Source organism: Aotus nancymaae, unplaced genomic scaffold, assembly GCF_030222135.1.
Source record: "Aotus nancymaae isolate 86718 unplaced genomic scaffold, 86718_ANA_hifiasm-v0.15.2.pri h1tg000011l, whole genome shotgun sequence".
Lineage (NCBI taxonomy): Eukaryota > Metazoa > Chordata > Mammalia > Primates > Aotidae > Aotus > Aotus nancymaae.
In genome coordinates, this window is record NW_026988422.1 from 30,776,137 (window position 1) to 30,793,879 (window position 17,743).

The 17,743-nt window shown below is 45.1% G+C and overlaps 1 protein-coding gene across 6 annotated transcripts in view; it reads left to right on the forward strand.

Moving 5' to 3' along the window:
• RBM23 (RNA binding motif protein 23) overlaps positions 1 to 17,743 on the forward strand; it is a 27,373-nt gene continuing 9,630 nt past the window's right edge. Inside the window, exons 1-14 of one of the 6 annotated variants that reach the window (XM_064374770.1) lie at positions 1 to 169; positions 4,503 to 4,618; positions 6,580 to 6,655; positions 8,052 to 8,164; positions 9,408 to 9,455; positions 11,894 to 12,064; positions 12,596 to 12,649; positions 12,802 to 12,919; positions 13,013 to 13,165; positions 13,246 to 13,383; positions 14,886 to 14,951; positions 17,126 to 17,321; positions 17,409 to 17,540; positions 17,635 to 17,704. In XM_064374770.1, the coding sequence (XP_064230840.1) occupies positions 6,590 to 6,655; positions 8,052 to 8,164; positions 9,408 to 9,455; positions 11,894 to 12,064; positions 12,596 to 12,649; positions 12,802 to 12,919; positions 13,013 to 13,165; positions 13,246 to 13,383; positions 14,886 to 14,951; positions 17,126 to 17,321; positions 17,409 to 17,540; positions 17,635 to 17,704 (1,325 nt within the window). In that variant the 5' untranslated portion in view covers positions 1 to 169; positions 4,503 to 4,618; positions 6,580 to 6,589. Of the gene's footprint in view, positions 170 to 4,502; positions 4,619 to 6,579; positions 6,656 to 8,051; positions 8,165 to 9,407; positions 9,456 to 11,893; positions 12,065 to 12,595; positions 12,650 to 12,801; positions 12,920 to 13,012; positions 13,166 to 13,245; positions 13,384 to 14,885; positions 14,952 to 17,125; positions 17,322 to 17,408; positions 17,541 to 17,634; positions 17,709 to 17,743 lie in introns of those variants that run through there. The other 5 variants (XM_064374771.1, XM_064374768.1, XM_064374769.1 and 2 more) reach the window with 5 other exon arrangements.

The window sequence follows — 17,743 nt, forward strand, 5'->3', positions numbered from 1 at the left end:
AAGGTTCTGGAAGACGGTGGAGCTGCCGCCATTTTGCGGGAAGAGGAGTAGCTGTATCTGAACTGCTGCTTCTCTTGCCTAGATTCTAGGAAACATCCGAGCTTCACTCCCCGCAACATACCCAAAGGAACGGAGAGAACCGGGACATCCCTGCGGGGACCCGGAACTGGTGAGAAACCCCGAAACCCGGTTCCCCCACCAGACGTCACTAATGCGTGACGTAGCTGCACGGCGCCTCCCCCTGATGTCACGGGCAGAAAATGGCGTCATGAACAGATTTAGGCGAACTTTTAACATTAAAAATATTTTTTTGGTTTGTTTTGACTTGGAAGTGTTAGTTACTTAAAATGTAGCCCATTGGCACGACTTTAGAGGTGGGTACCCTCGTGGCTGTATCCTGTACCGATAAAGATGCGGTTTCTAGGATCCTGTGATTTTTCTTTCCGGGTCCCTGCAGCCGTGACACTTAGGGTTGCCCACACTGGCGAGGGAACATCGAACCTCCTGGCCTGAAACGACACGTATCATCAGTTTTTAGCCACTCGTACCACTATTCAGAGAGAGAAGGGAATTGAGCTTTCTTCCTCAATCTGTAGTCTCGAAGACTCATGATCCCTGTATTGACTTTTATGGGCTTTTCCCTTTTAACTTTTTCAAGCACTCATTCCTAGGCGTATGATGAGGCCACGTGTGAAGATTGAGCTCTGGGACACTGGTTCCCGCAGAGATTGTGCCAGTTGGTTGCCTATAGGACCATTTTTTAAAGCTCCACAACATGGGGAGGGTAGTCCTTCAAGTAATGTTTTTATCTTTCTCGTTGTTCCTCTTCTTTATTAAGCTGCCTTCAGTTTGGAGGTGTTTGTGCCCAGCTAAGTGATCAGACCCAGGAGATGGCGCTACCATCACCCCTTGTGGCACCAGCTTTTGGTGAATTCTTCCCGAACTGGGCTGACAGTGGTTCTCTTTGCCCTCTTTACCAATGGGGTCTGCCTGCTGGCTTGTGCTATGTCCTGGTCTTGGAACTGACGTGATTGTGGGTTTCTAATGATGTTTTTGGAGCAGGATGGAAGAAAACACTATATTCTATATATTCTGTGTATGGATGAGATTGAGTAGACCTTAACCCTAAGTTGGGACATGAAGAGAGTTAGAAAACTACCAGCCTGAAAATGCATAGTGTTTGCCACCTTATTGCTTTTAGGACATTTAGAAAGACACTAAACCCAGTGAGATTGCAAGTTTTAAAATAGTGTGTTGTGTTGTATATGTCTGTACTTAAATAGATTCATTTGTTTCTGAGTGAAAACTTCGTACAAAGAAGTTCATTTGTAGAGGCTTGTAAACTTAAGTGAAAGTTTTAGTGTGTGTGTTAAGTTGTCCCTACCCTGCATTAGCACTGAACAATGAGCAGTTCTGGAAATCAAGCATTTCATTTGGAGGGGAAAAGGCAGATTGTAAAAAACAGTTTATAACAAAATTTGTATAGATTTAGCAGCCAAAATGACTGAGAGAAACAGCTGCGTATGAAAAACTTCTTTTTCGAACCATTTTCCCACAGTGAATTAGATAGTATATGTTAGTCTGGTTTCTAATACTTGTTAAGTATACACTGTACATGCCAGAGATATAGAAGACTCACAGTGAGGTTTGGCTAATGGAACTGATTGTTTTGATAAACCTATCAGAAGAGCATTCATGTTCAGTGAGTATATATTTAAAAGTAGATATATTGGGCCGGGCGCGGTGGCTCAAGCCTGTAATCCCAGCACTTTGGGAGGCCGAGGCGGGTGGATCACGAGGTCAAGAGATCGAGACCATCCTGGTCAACATGGTGAAACCCCGTCTCTACTAATACAAAAAAAATTAGCTGGGCATGGTGGCGCGTGCCTGTATTCCCAGCTACTCAGGAGGCTGAGGCAGGAGAATTGCCTGAACCCAGGAGGCGGAGGTTGCGGTGAGCCGAGATCACGCCATTGCACTCCAGCCTGGGTAACAAGAGCGAAACTCCGCCTCAAAAAAAAAATAAATAAAATTAAAAAAATAAATAAAAGTAGATATATTGGTATACTGTGTACTTTTTTTTTCCTTTAAAGTTAATTACCATATGAGAAGTAACCTGATATAATGGATTTAACGTTAGATTTGGAGTCAGAAAACCTTTCTTAACAAGAATTAGCTTCTCTGGCCGGAAGTGGTGGCTCACGCCTGTAATCCCACCACTTTGGGAGGCTAAGGTGGTTGGATCTCTTGGGTCCAGGAATTCGAGACCAACCTGGGCAACATAGTGAGACTGTGTCTGTACAGAACAACCCAAAAGTGTGAAAAGTTAGCCAGGCATGGTAGTGCACACCTGTGGTCCCAGCTCCTCGGGAGGCTGAGGTGGGAGACTTGCTTGAGCTAGAGAGGCAGGGGTTGCAGTGAGCCGAGATTTGCAGCACTACACTCCAGCCTGGGCAACAGAGTGAAACCCTGTCTCAAAATAAAAATAAAAAATTAGCGCCTCTATTTGAGCTGTGTGACCTTTTCTCTTTTTGAGATTTTGCTGGATTGCGGTGGCATGATCACAGTTCACTGCAGCCTCAACCTCCTGGGTTCAAGCGATCCTTCCATTTCAGGCTCCCAAGTCGTTGGGACTACAGGCACGCGCCACCATGCCCAGTTAATTTTTGTATTTTTTTTAAATGAGGCCTCACTATGTTGCTGATTTAGACCTCCTGGCCTCAAGCCATTCTTCAGCCTTAGCCTCCCAAAGCGGTGGGATTGCAGACATGGGCCACCCACTCTGCCCAGCTCTTGAGCTGTGTATGACTTTGAGCAGTTCAAAAAACCTTAGTTTTAAAAAATTTGTGCATGAATCACATTATCTTTCTGTAGCATTTGTTATCTTCGATTGCGAAATAAAGTGTTGTTATAATAAATTGAAGTCTGGCACAGTGGATCATACCTGTAATTCCAGCACTTTGGGAGGCCAAGGTGGGCGGATAACCTGAGGTCAGAAGTTTGAGACCAGTCTGGCCAACATGGTGAAACCCTGTCTCTACTAAAAATACAAAAATCAGCTGGTCATGGTGCCGGGCATCTATAATCCCAGCTACTTGGGAAGCTGAGGCAAGAGAATCACTTAAACCTGGGAGGCGGAGGTTACAGTAAGCTGAGATTGTGCCAGTGCACTCCAGCCTAGGTGACAGATCGAGACTCCCTCTCAAAAAAAGAAATCGAGGCCGGGCGCGGTGGCTCACGCCTGTAATCCCAGCACTTTGGGAGGCCGAGGCGGGTGGATCACGAGGTCAAGAGATCGAGACCATCCTGGTCAACATGGTGAAACCCCATCTCTACTAAAAATACAAAAAATTAGCTGGGCATGGTGGCGCGTGCCTGTAATCCCAGCTACTCAGGAGGCTGAGGCAGGAGAATTGCCTGAACCCAGGAGGCGGAGGTTGCGGTGAGCCGAGATCGCGCCATTGCACTCCAGCCTGGGTAACAAGAGTGAAACTCCATTTCAAAAAAAAAAAAAAAAAAAGAAATCGAGTTCACTGGTTTTTATGTATACTGATTTATTTGATTTTGGTTTGATTTCCATTTTAACCCTAAAATTTTGCTCCAAGTACTTTTTCTCTAAGAATCTTACCTCTTTATAACATACTTAGCACAGTACCTAGCAGTTGTAGGTACTATAAATCATAGGTGTAGTTATTCTTACACTTTTTAAATTGTCAAAATAGGATATGGACTCAGGGCAACCAGGGCTGCATTGTTGCACAGGGCATTAGCTGCTTTAAAGAGAACAAAGCTCTTTTTTTTTTTTTTTGAGACGGGGTCTTACCCTGCCACCCAGGCTGGAGTGCAGTGGTGTGATCTCTGCTCACTGCAACCTCCACCAACCAGGTTCAAATGATTCTCCTGTCTCAGCCTCCTGAGTAGCGCCTGCCACCACGCCCAGCTAATTTTTGTATTTTTAGTAGAGACAAGGTTTCACCATATCGGTCAGGCTGGTCTCAAGCTCTTGACCTCAGGTAATCCACCTGGCTCACCCTCCCAAAGTGCTGGGATTACAGGTGTGAGCCACTCTGCCTGGCCAACAAAGTTCTTACAGTTATGAAAACGTCTGATTATGATAGCCTCCTTGCATAGAAATTCCTCAGGGTTTTGTGTGTGTGTGTGTGTATATGTGTGTGTGTGTGTGTGTGTTTTTAATTGAGATGGAGTCTTGCTCTTTCGCCGAGGCTGGAATGCAATAGTGTGATCTTGGCTCACTGCAACCTCCACTGCCCAGGTTCAAGCAGTTCTCCTGCCTCAGCCTCCTAAGTAGGTGGGATTACAGGCACACGCCACCATGCTTGGCTAATTTTTTGTATTTTTAGTAGAGATGGGGTTTCACCATGCTGGCCAGTCTGGTCTCGAACTCCTGAGTCATCCGCCTGCCTTGGCCTCCAAAGTGGTGGGATTACAGGTGTGAGCCACTGCACCCAGCTTGTTTGTTTGTTTGTTTGTTTTTGAGACAGAGTTTCACCCTTGTTACCCAGGCTGCAGTGCAATGGCACCATCTCGGCTCACCGCAACCTCTGCCTCCCAGGTTCAAGCAATTCTGCTTCAGCCTCTCGAGTAGCTGGGACTACAGGTGCGTGCCACCATGCCCAGCTAATTTTTTGTATTTTTAGTAAAGACGAGGTTTCACCATGCTGATCAGGATGGTCTCGATCTCTTGACCTCATGATCCACCCGCCTTGGCCTCCCAAAGTGCTGGGATTATAGGTGTGAGCCACTGCGCCCAGCCTTTTTTTTTTTTTTTTAACACCATGATTGAGGTACATTTAATGAGCACACAATAAAACTGTATACATTGTGCTTGCTTTGGCAGCACATATACTAAAACTGTATACATTTATGTATACACTTAGTTGGGTTTTGATAAACACCCATGAAACCATCACTCCCAAAGTTTGTTTTTTTTTTCTGAGATGGAGTTTTGCTCTTGTTGCCCAGGCTGGAGTGCAGTGGCACCATCACAGCTCACCTCAACCTCTGCCTCCTGGGTTCAAGCGATTCTCCTGCCTCAGCCTCCCGAGTAGCTGGGATTACAGACATGTGCCACCATACCCAGCTAATTTTGTATTTTTAGTAGAAACAGGGTTTCTCCATGTTGGTCATACTGGTCTTGAACTCCCGACCTCAGGTGATCTGCCCACCTCAGCCTCCCAAAGTGCTGGGATTGCAGGTGTGAGCCACTGCGCCCGGCCTGTTTTTATTTTTTTGAGACAGGGTCTTGCTGTGTCACCCAGGCTGGAGTGCAGTGGCATGATCTTGGCTTTTTCAGGCCTCCCGAGTAGCTGGGATTACAGGCACTTGCCACCACACCTGGCTAATTTTTTTTTTTTTGAGATGAAGTCTTGGTCTGTCACCCAGCCTGGAGTGCTGGAGTGCAGTGGCACGATCTCGGCTCGCTGCCATCTCCTCTTCGTGGGTTCAAGCAGTTCTCTTGTCTCAGTCTCCCAAGTAGCTGGGATTACAGGCATGCGCCACCACGCCTGGCTAATTTTTGTATTTTTAGTAAAGATGAGGTTTCACCATATTGCTCAGGTTGGTCTTGAACTCCTGACCTCAGGTGATCCACCTGCCTCAGCCTCCCACAGTGCTGGGATTGCAGGTGTGAACCACAACTCCTGGCCCCAAAGTTTTTCTTGTGCCCTTTTAAAATTCTTTTTTCCCTGCCCTTCCCCTCACTCCTATCCCTAAGCAACCATTGATCTGCTTTCTGTGAGTATAGGCTAGTTTGCATTTTTTAGAATTTTATATAAATGGAATTGTTCATTGTGTACTTTTTTGGGGGAGGGGCTGGTTTCTTTCGCTCTCCATAATTATTTTGAGATTCATCCATGTTGTATGGGTTGATAATTTCAGACCAATAACTTTTGAATAATTTATCCTATTGGTTTTCTTTGGTATGTTCTATTTTTCTATTTGACAAACTAGTGGTGGACAGCCTGGGGAAAGGTAGTTGTAGATGTGAAAGCTTGGGGGAGGCAAGTTTTACCTTGCCTGTCATACAGAAAGATTTCAAAATGTGATTGGTCGAGCCTGTCTTAATCCTCGTATTTCTGAGTTACCTAAACTATAGTTGATATTGGATAGAAAATGCTTAGGGATAAAGCCCTAATTATTGGTGTTTGGGGTGGGTGGAGAGGAAGGCCTTAGGGCAAATCTGCATTTTGATATTGCTTTGACTTCTGATTTTTAGTCTTACCTCTTTACCTTTTCATTGGAAATAATGTGCCTGTATTTGTTTATTTTTCTTTTTTCTTTTTTTGGCCTCCCAAAGTGCTGGGATTACAGGTGTGAGCCACCTTGCCTGGCCTATCCTTGACTATTCCAAGCCAGAAAGCAGAACTAGTTCAGATCTGTAGAGCGTAAAAATAAACCTAGAGTAAGTGACATCTGGTAAGGTCCCTTTGCGGTTCAAGAAACAGAACTGAAATCTGTATAACCTGAAGTCTGTTTCTTGGAGGGGAAAGGAAATGTGTGATGCTGGAAAGGGAGGAAAAATATAAAACAGGTTCTTACATATTAATATCCTCTCCTCAGATCTGACAGAATGGCATCTGATGACTTTGATATAGTGATTGAGGCCATGCTGGAAGCTCCCTATAAAAAAGAAGAGGTAATATTTTCCACTTCGCTCCTGAAATTGGGTTAGTAAGAAAGAGTAGTTGTGGATCATCACTTTCAACTTTCAACATTTTATGAATCCTCTTTCCCTGCTTGTTTATTATTTAGAATAATCATAAAAGACATAGTACACTTTGCTGGAGACTATAGTTAAGAGCCATACTTTTAAGAGGGCCTCAGAAACCAGGGTTGGGTTGGGCACATGATGTGTTATTATTGGTAATCTGTGCTTTGCTCTAAATGAAGTGACACAGTAGAAAGTCACTGTATGTCAGACCTAGCACCAATCCCTTCTTTTTTTTTTTTTTTTTTTTTTGATTTGTTGCCAGGCTGTAGTGCAGTGGCGCAGTCCCGGCTCACTGCAACTTCTGCCTCCTGGATTCAAGCGATTCTTGTACCTCAGCCTCCCGAGTAGCTGGGATTACAGGCATGCGCCACCACACCCAGCTAATTTTTTTATTTTTAGTAGAGATGGGGTTTCGCCATGTTGGCCAGGATGGTCTTGATCTCCTGACCTTGTGATCTGCCTGACTCGGCCTCCCAATGTGCTGGAATTACAGGCGTGAGCCACCACACTCGGCCCAATTTCTTTTTTAATATATTTTTTATAGAGACAGGGTCTTGCTATGTTGCCTAGGCTGGTCTTGAACTCCTGGGCTCAAGCAATCTACCTGCCTTGGCCTCCCAAAGTGCGGGGATTACAGGCATGAGCCACTGCACCTGGCCCACCTAACACCAGTTTTCTTGCTTGCTTGCTTGCTTTTCCCTCTCTCTCTCCCCCTTCCTCCTGTTTCTTTTTTTTTCTTTTCTTTTCCTTTCTTTCTTTCTTTTTATTTATTTATTGTTTTTTGAGACAGAGTCTCACTAGGTTGCCCACGCAACCCCAGTTACTGCAACCTTTGTCTCCCAGATTCAAATGATTCTCCTGCCTCAGCCTCCCGAGTAGCTGGGACTACAGTCATGTGCCACCATGCCTGGCTAATTTTTGTATTTTTAGTAGAGATGGGGTTTCACATGTTGGCCAGGCTGGTCTCAAACTTCTGGCCTCAGTTGATCCATCAGCCTCAGCCTCTAAAAGTACTGGGATTATAGGCATGAACCACTGCCCCGGCCTAGCACCAATTTGTAACTCTCCTGGGAAATGTCAGTGGAACAGGTGTTAGCTGAAGTTTGACATCAGAATCTGTCATGCTGATGTCTTCCTTTTATGTAGTTTTTTCGTTTCCTCTCTTATTCCTTTTGTTAGGAAATAGAGGTGCTCAAAATCTGGCTAGATAATCAAGAGCTTTGATTTCTTCCTTGTCCACCTTTGTTCCCTTTGTCCAATGGAATCTGTGTGTCTCCCACCTTGTTTATACCTTGTGACATTTTCCTGGTGAATGCCTCAGGATGAGCAACAAAGGAAAGAAGTCAAAAAGGATTGTCCTAGCAATACCACCAGCAGCACCAGCAACAGTGACAATGGGACCAGTGGAAGCAGCACCATTGGGGAGACAAGCAAGTGAGTGTGGGAGGAAGAAATGGGTTGGCAATTTGGGGAAGGGAAACAGAGGTGTCCGTTGGAGAAATAACCAGAATAGGGAGAAATAACCAGAATAGGGAGTCTTAAGACTGTTGACTTTTTTTGTTTTTTAAGACGGGGTTTCACCATGTTGGTCAGGCTGGTCTTGAACTCCTGACCTCTCAGGTGATCCGCCTGCCTTGGCCTCCAAAGTGCTTGGATTACAGGTGTGAGCCACCACACCTGGCCAAGACTGTTGACTTTTAATAGTGGCTCCACTGGGTCATGAGAATAATGGTGACAACAAGAGGGGCTGGGTGTGGTGGCTCATGCCTGTAATCCCAGCACTTTGGGAGGCCAAGGTGGGTGGATCACCTGAGGTCAGGAGTTCAAGATCAGCCTGACTAACATGTTGAAACCCCCTCTGTCTCAAAAAAAGGCAAGAGGACCTCTGATTTGGAAACATCAGGTTTTGCTTGGCTTTGGGGGGAAAATGGCCTCTTCAGATGCCCGGCAGCTTTCAGGGCTGTAAGTTGGTATTGTGTAATTGCTGTGAACCTACTGGATCATCTTCTTGGCAGTGATAATGAAACCTCTTTAAGAACTTACATTCCTGACTGGATGCGGTGCTCACGCTTATAATCCCAGCACTTAGGGAGGCTGAGGCAGGTGGATCACTTGAGGCCAGGAGTTCAAGATGAGCCTGGCCACCTGTCTCTACTAAAAATACAAAAAATTAGCTGGGCATGATGGTACATGCCTGTAATCCCAGCTACTTGGGAGGCCAAGTCATGAGGATCACTTGAACCTGGGAGGCAGAGGTTGCTGTGAGACGAGATTGCACCACTGCATGACAGAGTGAGACTCTGTCTCACAATTTAAAAATACATATATACTCTCAGGCCGGGCGTGGTGGCTCACGCCTATAATCCCAGCACTTTGGGAGGCCGAGGTGGGTGGATCACGAGGTCAAGAGATCGAGACCATCCTGGTCAACAAGGTGAAACCCCGTCTCTATTAAAAATACAAAAATTAGCTGGGCATGGTGGCACGCACCTGTAGTCCCAGCTACTCAGGAGGCTGAGGCAGGAGAATTGCTTGAACCCAGGAGGCGGAGGTTGCGGTGAGCCGAGATCGCGCCATTGCACTCCAGCCTGGGTAACAAGAGTGAAACTCCATTTCAAAAAAAAAAAAAAAATATATATATATATATATATACACACACACATACTCTCTTTCACAGGAAGAAGCGGAGTCGGAGCCATAGTAGAAGCAGGGATAGAAAGCGCAGGTCAGTAATTCTGGGCCAGGCACTGTGGCTCAAATCTTTAATCCTAGCACTTTGGAAGCCAAGGTGGGAGGATCACTTCAGGCCAAGAGTTCAAAACCAGTCTGGGCAACATAGCAAGATTCTACAAAAAGTAAAAAAAATTAGCCAGGTGTGGTGGTGTATATTTGTACTCCCAGCTACTTGGGAAGCTGAGGCTGGAGGATTGCTTGAGCCCAGGAGTTCGAGGTTGCAGTGAGCTGAGATTGTAGCACTAAACTCCAGGCTGGGCAACAGATTGAGAACCTGTCTCAAAAAAAAAAAAAATTAAAACATTTAGCTGAAAACACAGACACATTGTACAGCTGTACAAATTTTCTTTATGTCCTTAATTCTATAAGCTTTTTTCTATTTAAAACAATTTTTTAGTCTTTTACTTTTTAAACATTATTGTTGAAAACTAAGACACAAAGACACATGAGACTAGGCCTACAGAGGGTCCTTCACCTCCACATCTTGTCCCATAGGAAGGTCTTCAAGGGCATTAATACGCATGGAGTTGTACTCTGCTGTAACAATGCTTTCTTTTAGAGCACCTCCTGAAAGACCTGCCTAAGGCTGTTTTATAGTTAACTTTTTTTTTATAAGTGGAAGTAATACATTCTAGAATGTTTATAACAAGTATAGTAAATACATTAATCAATAACATCATTGTTGTAAAGTATATACTATACATAATTGTTTTATTTTTAATTGATGCATAATAGATGTATGTAGTTCCTGGTATGTGTAAAATTTAATACATATAATTTGTAAAGATCAAATCAGTGTACTTGGGATATCCTTCATCTTAAATATTTGTTTTTCTGGTTTTTTGGTTTTTTTTGATACAGAGTTTTCGCTCTTGTTGCCCAGGCTAGAGTGCAATGGTGTGATCGCGATCTTGGCTCACCGAAACCTCTTGCCTCCTGGGTTCAATCAATTCTTCTGCCTCAGCCTCCCAAGTAGCTGGGATTACAGGCATGCGCCGCCATGCCCAGCTAGTTTTGTATTTTTAATAGAGACATGATTTCTCCATGTTGGTCAGGCTGGTCTTGAACTCCCGATCTCAGGTGATCCACCTGCCTCGGCTTCCCAAAGTGCTGGAATTACAATTGTGAACCTCCACGACCTGACCATTTGTCTTTTCATTATGCTAGGAAACATTCAAATTATTTTCTACTAGCTATTTTGAAATGTATAATAGATTATTTTACACTGTAGTCACCCTACTGATCTGTCGAACACTGGGTCTTATTTTTTCTTTTCTTTATGTTTTTTTTTTTTTTGAGACAGAGTCTTGCTCTGTCACCCAGGCTGGAGTACAGTGGCACAATCTCGACTCACTGCAACTTCCACCTCCTGAGTTCAAGTGATTCTCCTGCCTCAGCCTCCCGAGTAGCAGGACTACAGGTGTGCACCATCACGCTTAGCTAGATTTTCTTTTTTTTTTTTTTTTTGTTTGAGATGGAGTTTCGCTCCTGTTGCCCAGACTGGGGTGCAATGGCACAATCTTGGCTCACTACAACCTCTGCCTCCTGGGTTCAAGCGATTCTCCTGCCTCAGCCTCCCAAGTAGCTGGGATTACAGGCATGCACTGCCACACCCAGCTAATTTTGTATTTTTAGTAGTTTCCATGTTGGTCATGCTGGTCTTGAACTCCTGACCTCAGGTGATCTGCCCGCCTCAGTGCTGGGATTACAGGTGTGAGCCACCATGACCAGCCCTGGGTCTTTTTTTTTTTTTTGAGGCAAAGTCTTGCTCTGTTCCCCAGGCTGGAGTACAGTGGCACAATCTTGGCTCACTGCAGCCTCCACCTCCTGGGTTCAAGCGATGAACCCAGGAGGTGGAGGTTCTTCCTGAGCCTCCCGAGTAGCTGAGACTACAGGCATGTGCTACCATGCCCAGCTAATTTTTGTATTTTTAGTAGAGACAGAGTTTCACCATATTGGCCAGACTGGTGTCGAACTCCTGACCTTATGATCTACCCACCTTCGCCTCTCAAAGTGTTGGGATTACAGGTGTGAGCCACTGTGCCCAGCCCTTTTTGCTATTAAATCATATATTTATGCCCATTAATCTACTTCTGTTTATTCCACCCACACCCCCCATTTCCCTATCCTTCTTGATCTTCAGTAAATACTGGTCTACTTTCTGTCTTCATGAGATCCACTTTGTACATAATCAGATGTGCTATACTTTTATACAACTGGGAGTGCAATAGGTAATAGTTTTGTTTACACCAGCATCACCACAAACACATAAGTAATATGTATGCTTTACGACATTACAGCATCTGTAATATCACTAGGTTGTAGGAACTTTTTTAGCACCATTATGATCTTATGAGACTGCTGTTGTATATGCACTTGGTTGTTGCCTAAACATGATGTGGGCATGACTGGAGTTGTTACCATCTGTAGTCGTAGTCGAGACCGGGATCAGCATAGACGGAGAAACAGTCAGAGTCGAAGTCGAGATCAGCAGCATCGTCACCGTAGCCGTAGCTGGGATCGTCGACATAGTGAGTCACGAAGTCGGGACCATCGTCGTGAGGATCGTGTGCGCTACAGGAGTCCTCCACTTGCCACTGGGTATCACTTTTTGAGAATAAGATTCACCTTTTTATAGTAATCTGGATAAAATAACAAATATACTCTGAACCCTGTTTGAGGGAGCTTATTATAACACATTGTGATTGACAGGAAACTCAGGCACAGAAAGGGTTGGTATTAAAAATTTACTGTTGGGTGCAGTGGCTCATGCCTATAATGCCAGCACTTTGGAAGGCTGAGGCCAGAAGATCACTTGGGCCCAGGAGTTCGAGACCAGCCAGGGCAACATAGTGAAACCTTGCCTCTACAAAAAAATGCAAAAATTAGCTAGATGTTGTTACGTGTGCCTATAATCCCAGCTACATGAGGAGGGTGAGGTGAGAGGATTGCAGTGGCAGAGATTGTAATGACCTGAGATGGCACCACTATACTTCAGCCTGGGTGACAGTGGAAACCCTATCTCAAAAAAAAAAAAAAAAATGTCCTGGGATCTGGTTTTCTCACCATGGAAGACCCAGCAATGGACCAATGAAAGTAAGGTTTCACCTCTTGTTTTTCTCTATTCTTTAGCCATAGGTATGGACACAGTAAGAGTCCTCATTTCAGAGAGAAGAGCCCAGTCAGGTGAGTTGATAATGAATACTTTTTTAGGGATTGTGAATTATGAAGAAAAGGTTATTTGAGCCAAATTACAGGAATATGTAGTACTTAAGGGTTAGCTAGAGAACAGTGACCAGGTACTGGGAGGGCTGGTCTCAACACATTTCAATCTTTAGGGAGCCAATTGATAATCTGAGTCCTGAGGAGCGTGATGCCCGCACAGTTTTCTGTATGCAGTTAGCTGCCCGCATTAGGCCTCGAGATCTGGAGGACTTTTTCTCTGCTGTAGGCAAGGTAACCCTCCCACCTTAGTTTTCTTCTGAGTAGCTTATTTTCTTTCTAACTCCCTTTATGCCCAACTCAGGATTTCTTTTGCATCCTGGATAGGTTCGTGATGTACGTATCATCTCAGATCGGAACTCACGCCGTTCTAAGGGCATTGCCTATGTGGAATTCTGTGAAATCCAGTCTGTGCCACTGGCTATTGGGCTAACTGGGCAACGGTTGCTGGGAGTACCTATCATTGTACAGGCTTCACAGGTGAGCAGGCTGAGAAACAGCCATAAGATTTTAAGGGGAGAGGGAATGTGGGACATGACCATCATTTCCTCCTTCCCCAGGCAGAGAAAAACCGACTGGCAGCCATGGCCAACAACCTGCAAAAGGGCATTGGTGGACCAATGCGCCTCTGTGTGGGTTCCCTGCACTTCAATATCACTGAAGACATGCTCCGAGGCATCTTTGAGCCCTTTGGTAAAGTGAGTAGAAATGAGAAAAATCTCTGAAGGGAATCGGAAGAAGTGGGGAGGGTGAGTGTTTGTGTGTGCTTCTCTGTTCTGCCTGGCCAGGATTAACCTGCTGTGTACATCATGATGGGCATATGAATCTCTGCTGTGAAAGTTTGGCCCCATCTCTCTTCATGTGCTCGATAGACAAATAAGTTAGACATAATGAAATCAAATAATAGGCCAGATTAAGAAAGATTAGTAGGTAAGATTAAGATTACTAATTAAGAAATGGAGTACAGTGACTCATATCTGTAATCCCAGCACTTCGGGAGGCCAAGGCAGGTGGATTCCTTGAACCCAGGAGTTTGAGAGCAGCCTGGGTAACATGGTAAAACCCTGTCCCTACAAGGAATACAAAAAATTAACTGGGCATGGTGGCATGTGCATGTAGTCTCAGTTACTTGGGAGGCTGACGTGGGAGGATCCCCCTGAGCCCAGGGAGGTTGAGGCTGCAGTAAACTAAGACCATGCTACTGCACTCCAGCCTGGGTGACAGTGAGACCTTGTCTCGGGGAAAAAAAAACAAAAAACATTAGTCAGTAGAAATGTTTTGGTAAAAGATGGCCTTTTTTTTTTTTCCCCCGAGGCTCCTACAGCCTTGACCTCCAGGCTCAAGTGACCCTCCTACCTAGTAAGTTTTAGTTCTGGAATCTAGAACTCCTAATTCCAGTAAAGTAGCTGGGACTGTAGGTGTGCACCACTGTGCCCAGCTAATTTTTCTATTTTTTGTAGAAACGAGGTTTTGTCATGTTGCCTGCCCACCTCAGCTTTCCAAAGTGCTAGGATTACAGGGATTAGCCACCACGCCCTGCTGTTTCTTTTGAAAAGAAGATTTGGGCCAGGTACTGTAGCTCAATCTATAATCACAACACTTTGGGAGGCTGAGGCAGGAGGATCACTTGAGCCTAAGAGTTTGATAGCAGCCTGGGCAATATAGCAAAACATTGTCTCTACAAATAAAAAATTAGCTAGGTGTGGTGGCCTATGCCTGTAGTCCCAGCTACTTGGGAGGCTAAGGCGGGAGGATTGCTTCAGTGTTAGAGATCAAGGCTGCAATAAGCCATGATTGTGCCACTGCCCTCGATTTTGGGCAGCAGAGTGAGACCCTACCACAAAAAATAAATAAATAGAGATTAAATTTGTCAAAAAAAAAAAAAAGAGAGAGAGAGATCATTTGTTGGGTAGAAAATTAGAAATATTGGCAGATCGTGATGGCTCACACTTGTAATTCCTGAACTTTGGGAAGCTGAGCCTGGTGGATCATTTGAGGCCGGAAGTATGAGACCAGCCTGGCCAACATGCAACATGGTAAAACCTCATCTCTACTAAAAATACAAAAATTAATGATTGCACCCCTGGTCAACAGAGTGAGACTCTGTCTCAAAAAAAAAAAAAGCAATCTGGGTAGGAAAGATTGAAGGTATATGGGCTAGTCAAAAGTTTACTAATAATTTCTTACTTTTCTACTACAGATTGATAATATTGTCCTGATGAAGGACTCAGATACAGGCCGCTCTAAAGGTTATGGTTTCATCACGGTGAGTCTCTAGTCTTTGTAATTTTTTATTTACTTTGGGTTTGTCCACTTGTCTGATTTTGCAGCTTAGCTTCATCCTCCTCCTTTAGAAACTGTCTAAATGACCCATAAACCCTGATGCCTGAAGCTTGGACTAGCCTTCTACCCCTTGAGATGAGTGCATTGCTTGAGATTTTGGCTTTGCTCTGTCAGTGGCCCTGGTATGGGGGTGTCCAGAAGTTGAACCAGCTTCCCTTGTGCTGCACCTTGACTCTTTGGGTAATAGTAACCAGGCTGCAGCTAAAAGGTTGGGGGCATAAGGGAGGTTAGGTATGGGCTTTTAAAGACGTGCTTTATAGAATTGATGTTTCTCATAACAGGGGTAGTAATAGGAAATTATACTCCCCTCTGGTGCTACTCCATTTGAAGCAATTTCTGCGTTGAGAAGGATCAGTTATTAATGTAGCACTGTGGGGAGAATAGTGAGGCTACCTAATTATGGGCAAGTTTTACCTTTTACTGACATTCCAACTAAATTATTTCCAATTCCTATATCTGGTTCTTACAGCCCCATGTGACTCCAGGCTGAGAACTGGCTGCCAGCCACAAAGTCTGATAGAAGCTGGTATTTTCTGGGTTTAATCCAGGCAGCATACACCCCCACAGTTACCCACAGGCAGAGGGGCATTAAGCTGTATTCTGCCATTGGAATTGCTCACCTCAGAAGTAGCCAGTAAAGGCAAGCCATGTATAGCACCTGCCTAGGAACTGTCAGTACCGCATGCCAGGCCCTAGGCAGGTAATACTGTTAGCTAGCTAAACAAAGCTAGCTGTGGTGTTGACAGTTCTTTGTTAGCGAGTAACCTTTGTAACCTTTTCTAGCTCTCTGTATGACTGAGATATGGAAAGGCTTCTGTGCGGCATTTTTGCCCTTGTGTTGTTGCCTTTTAGGTCAACAACCTTGACACTTATACAAACAGCAGACTGGGAATCCTTTATACCAGGGTGCTGCTGGGTACTGCTGATAAAAGGGACTAGAGAGTAAAGGCCTTCAGGTCAGCAGATCACTTAATCAGCAACTCTGGTGTGTATGTTGGGGTATGCATGCTGCCTTGCTGTCAGCACTAGGGTGTGTTCCCTTCTAAGCCTGGAATTAGGAATTCCAGATTCCTAGTACTTGACTAAGAACTCAAACTTACTAGTACAAATAACTGAATTAAAAGCCCACTAGCTTTGGCTCTCAGCCTGTCTTCCATTTGATATACCCATTTTTGAAATAACCTGTTAGGCTAGGTTTCCTACAGTAGTAAACGTTTGCAGGCTGGGCACAGTGGCTCACACCTGTAATCCCAGCACTTTTGGAGGCCGAGGTGGACGGATCACAAGGTCAGGAGATCAAGATTATCCTGGCCAACATGGTGAAACCCCTTCTCTACTAAAACACAAAAAAAATTAGCCGGCCGTGGTGGCACGCACCTGTAGTCCCAGTTACTTGGGAGGCTGAGGCAGGGGAATTGCTTGAACCTGGGAGGCAGAGGTTGCAGTGAGCCGAGATTGCAATTGAGCCACTGTACTCTAGCCTGGTGATGGAGCAAGACTCTATCTCAAAAAATAAATACACTTTTGCATTGTTAGAGGTTTTTTTTTTTTTTTTTTTTTTTTTTTGAGATGCAGTTTTGCTCTTGTTGCCCAGGCTGGAGTGCAATGGCATGGTCTCGGCTCACTGCAACCTCTGCCTCCTGGGTTCAAGTGATTCTCCTGCCTCAGCCTCCCAAGTATCTGGGATCACAGGCACGTACCACCATGCCCAACTAATTTTGTATTTTTAGTAGAGACAGGGGTTTCACCATGTTGCCCAGGCTGGTCTCGAACTCCTGACCTCAGGTGGTCTGCCCACCTTGGCCTCCCAAAGTGCTGGGATTACAGGCGTGAGCCACTGTGCTTGGCCTATTGTTAGATTCTTAACGGAAGTGGAAAATTGAAAAGTGACTGCTATTGAGTCCACCAGAAAAGGTCCTTTTCAGACAACCATTTTGAGGTAATGGGTATAGGTCATATTTTCTGGGAAAGAAAAGTTGTACTGTACCTCAGTGAGTATACAGTTCTTCTGGGATAGTAGGACTAAGGAGTGTTACTGGGGCTTTGAGAGCATGTCTTTGGTGAGGAGGTGACTAATGTGGCCTGGGTTTCTCATAGTTCTCTGACTCTGAGTGTGCCCGGCGGGCCCTGGAACAGTTGAATGGCTTTGAGCTTGCTGGTCGACCTATGAGGGTTGGCCATGTGACTGAGCGACTGGATGGTGGCACAGACATCACTTTCCCTGATGGGGACCAGGAGCTGGATCTGGGATCAGCAGGTGGACGTTTGCAGCTTATGGCCAAACTGGCAGAAGGTAGAATATCTCCACAAGGTGAAGAATATGGGGTTGAATTTTAGATCAAGGGTTGGGGCCTAATTCCACCTTTTCTTTTCCCTTTAGGCTCTGGAATCCAACTGCCAACTACCACTGCTGCTGCTGCTGCTGCTGCTGCTGCCGCCGCCGCCCAAGCTGCTGCCTTGCAACTGAATGGAGCGGTTCCCTTGGGCGCCCTGAACCCAGCAGCTCTGACTGGTAGTCTTGTCTTGGGAAAGGAAGGGAAGGTTTGGGATCTGGAAAGAAGGAGAGCACTGTGCTTGCTTACTCACTCTGCCTCTCTTTGTTCTAGCTCTGAGTCCAGCCCTGAACCTTGCCTCCCAGTGCTTCCAACTCTCCAGCCTCTTTACCCCCCAGACCATGTGAGTCTCAGGACCTAGCTCATTCTAGTCTTTGATTAT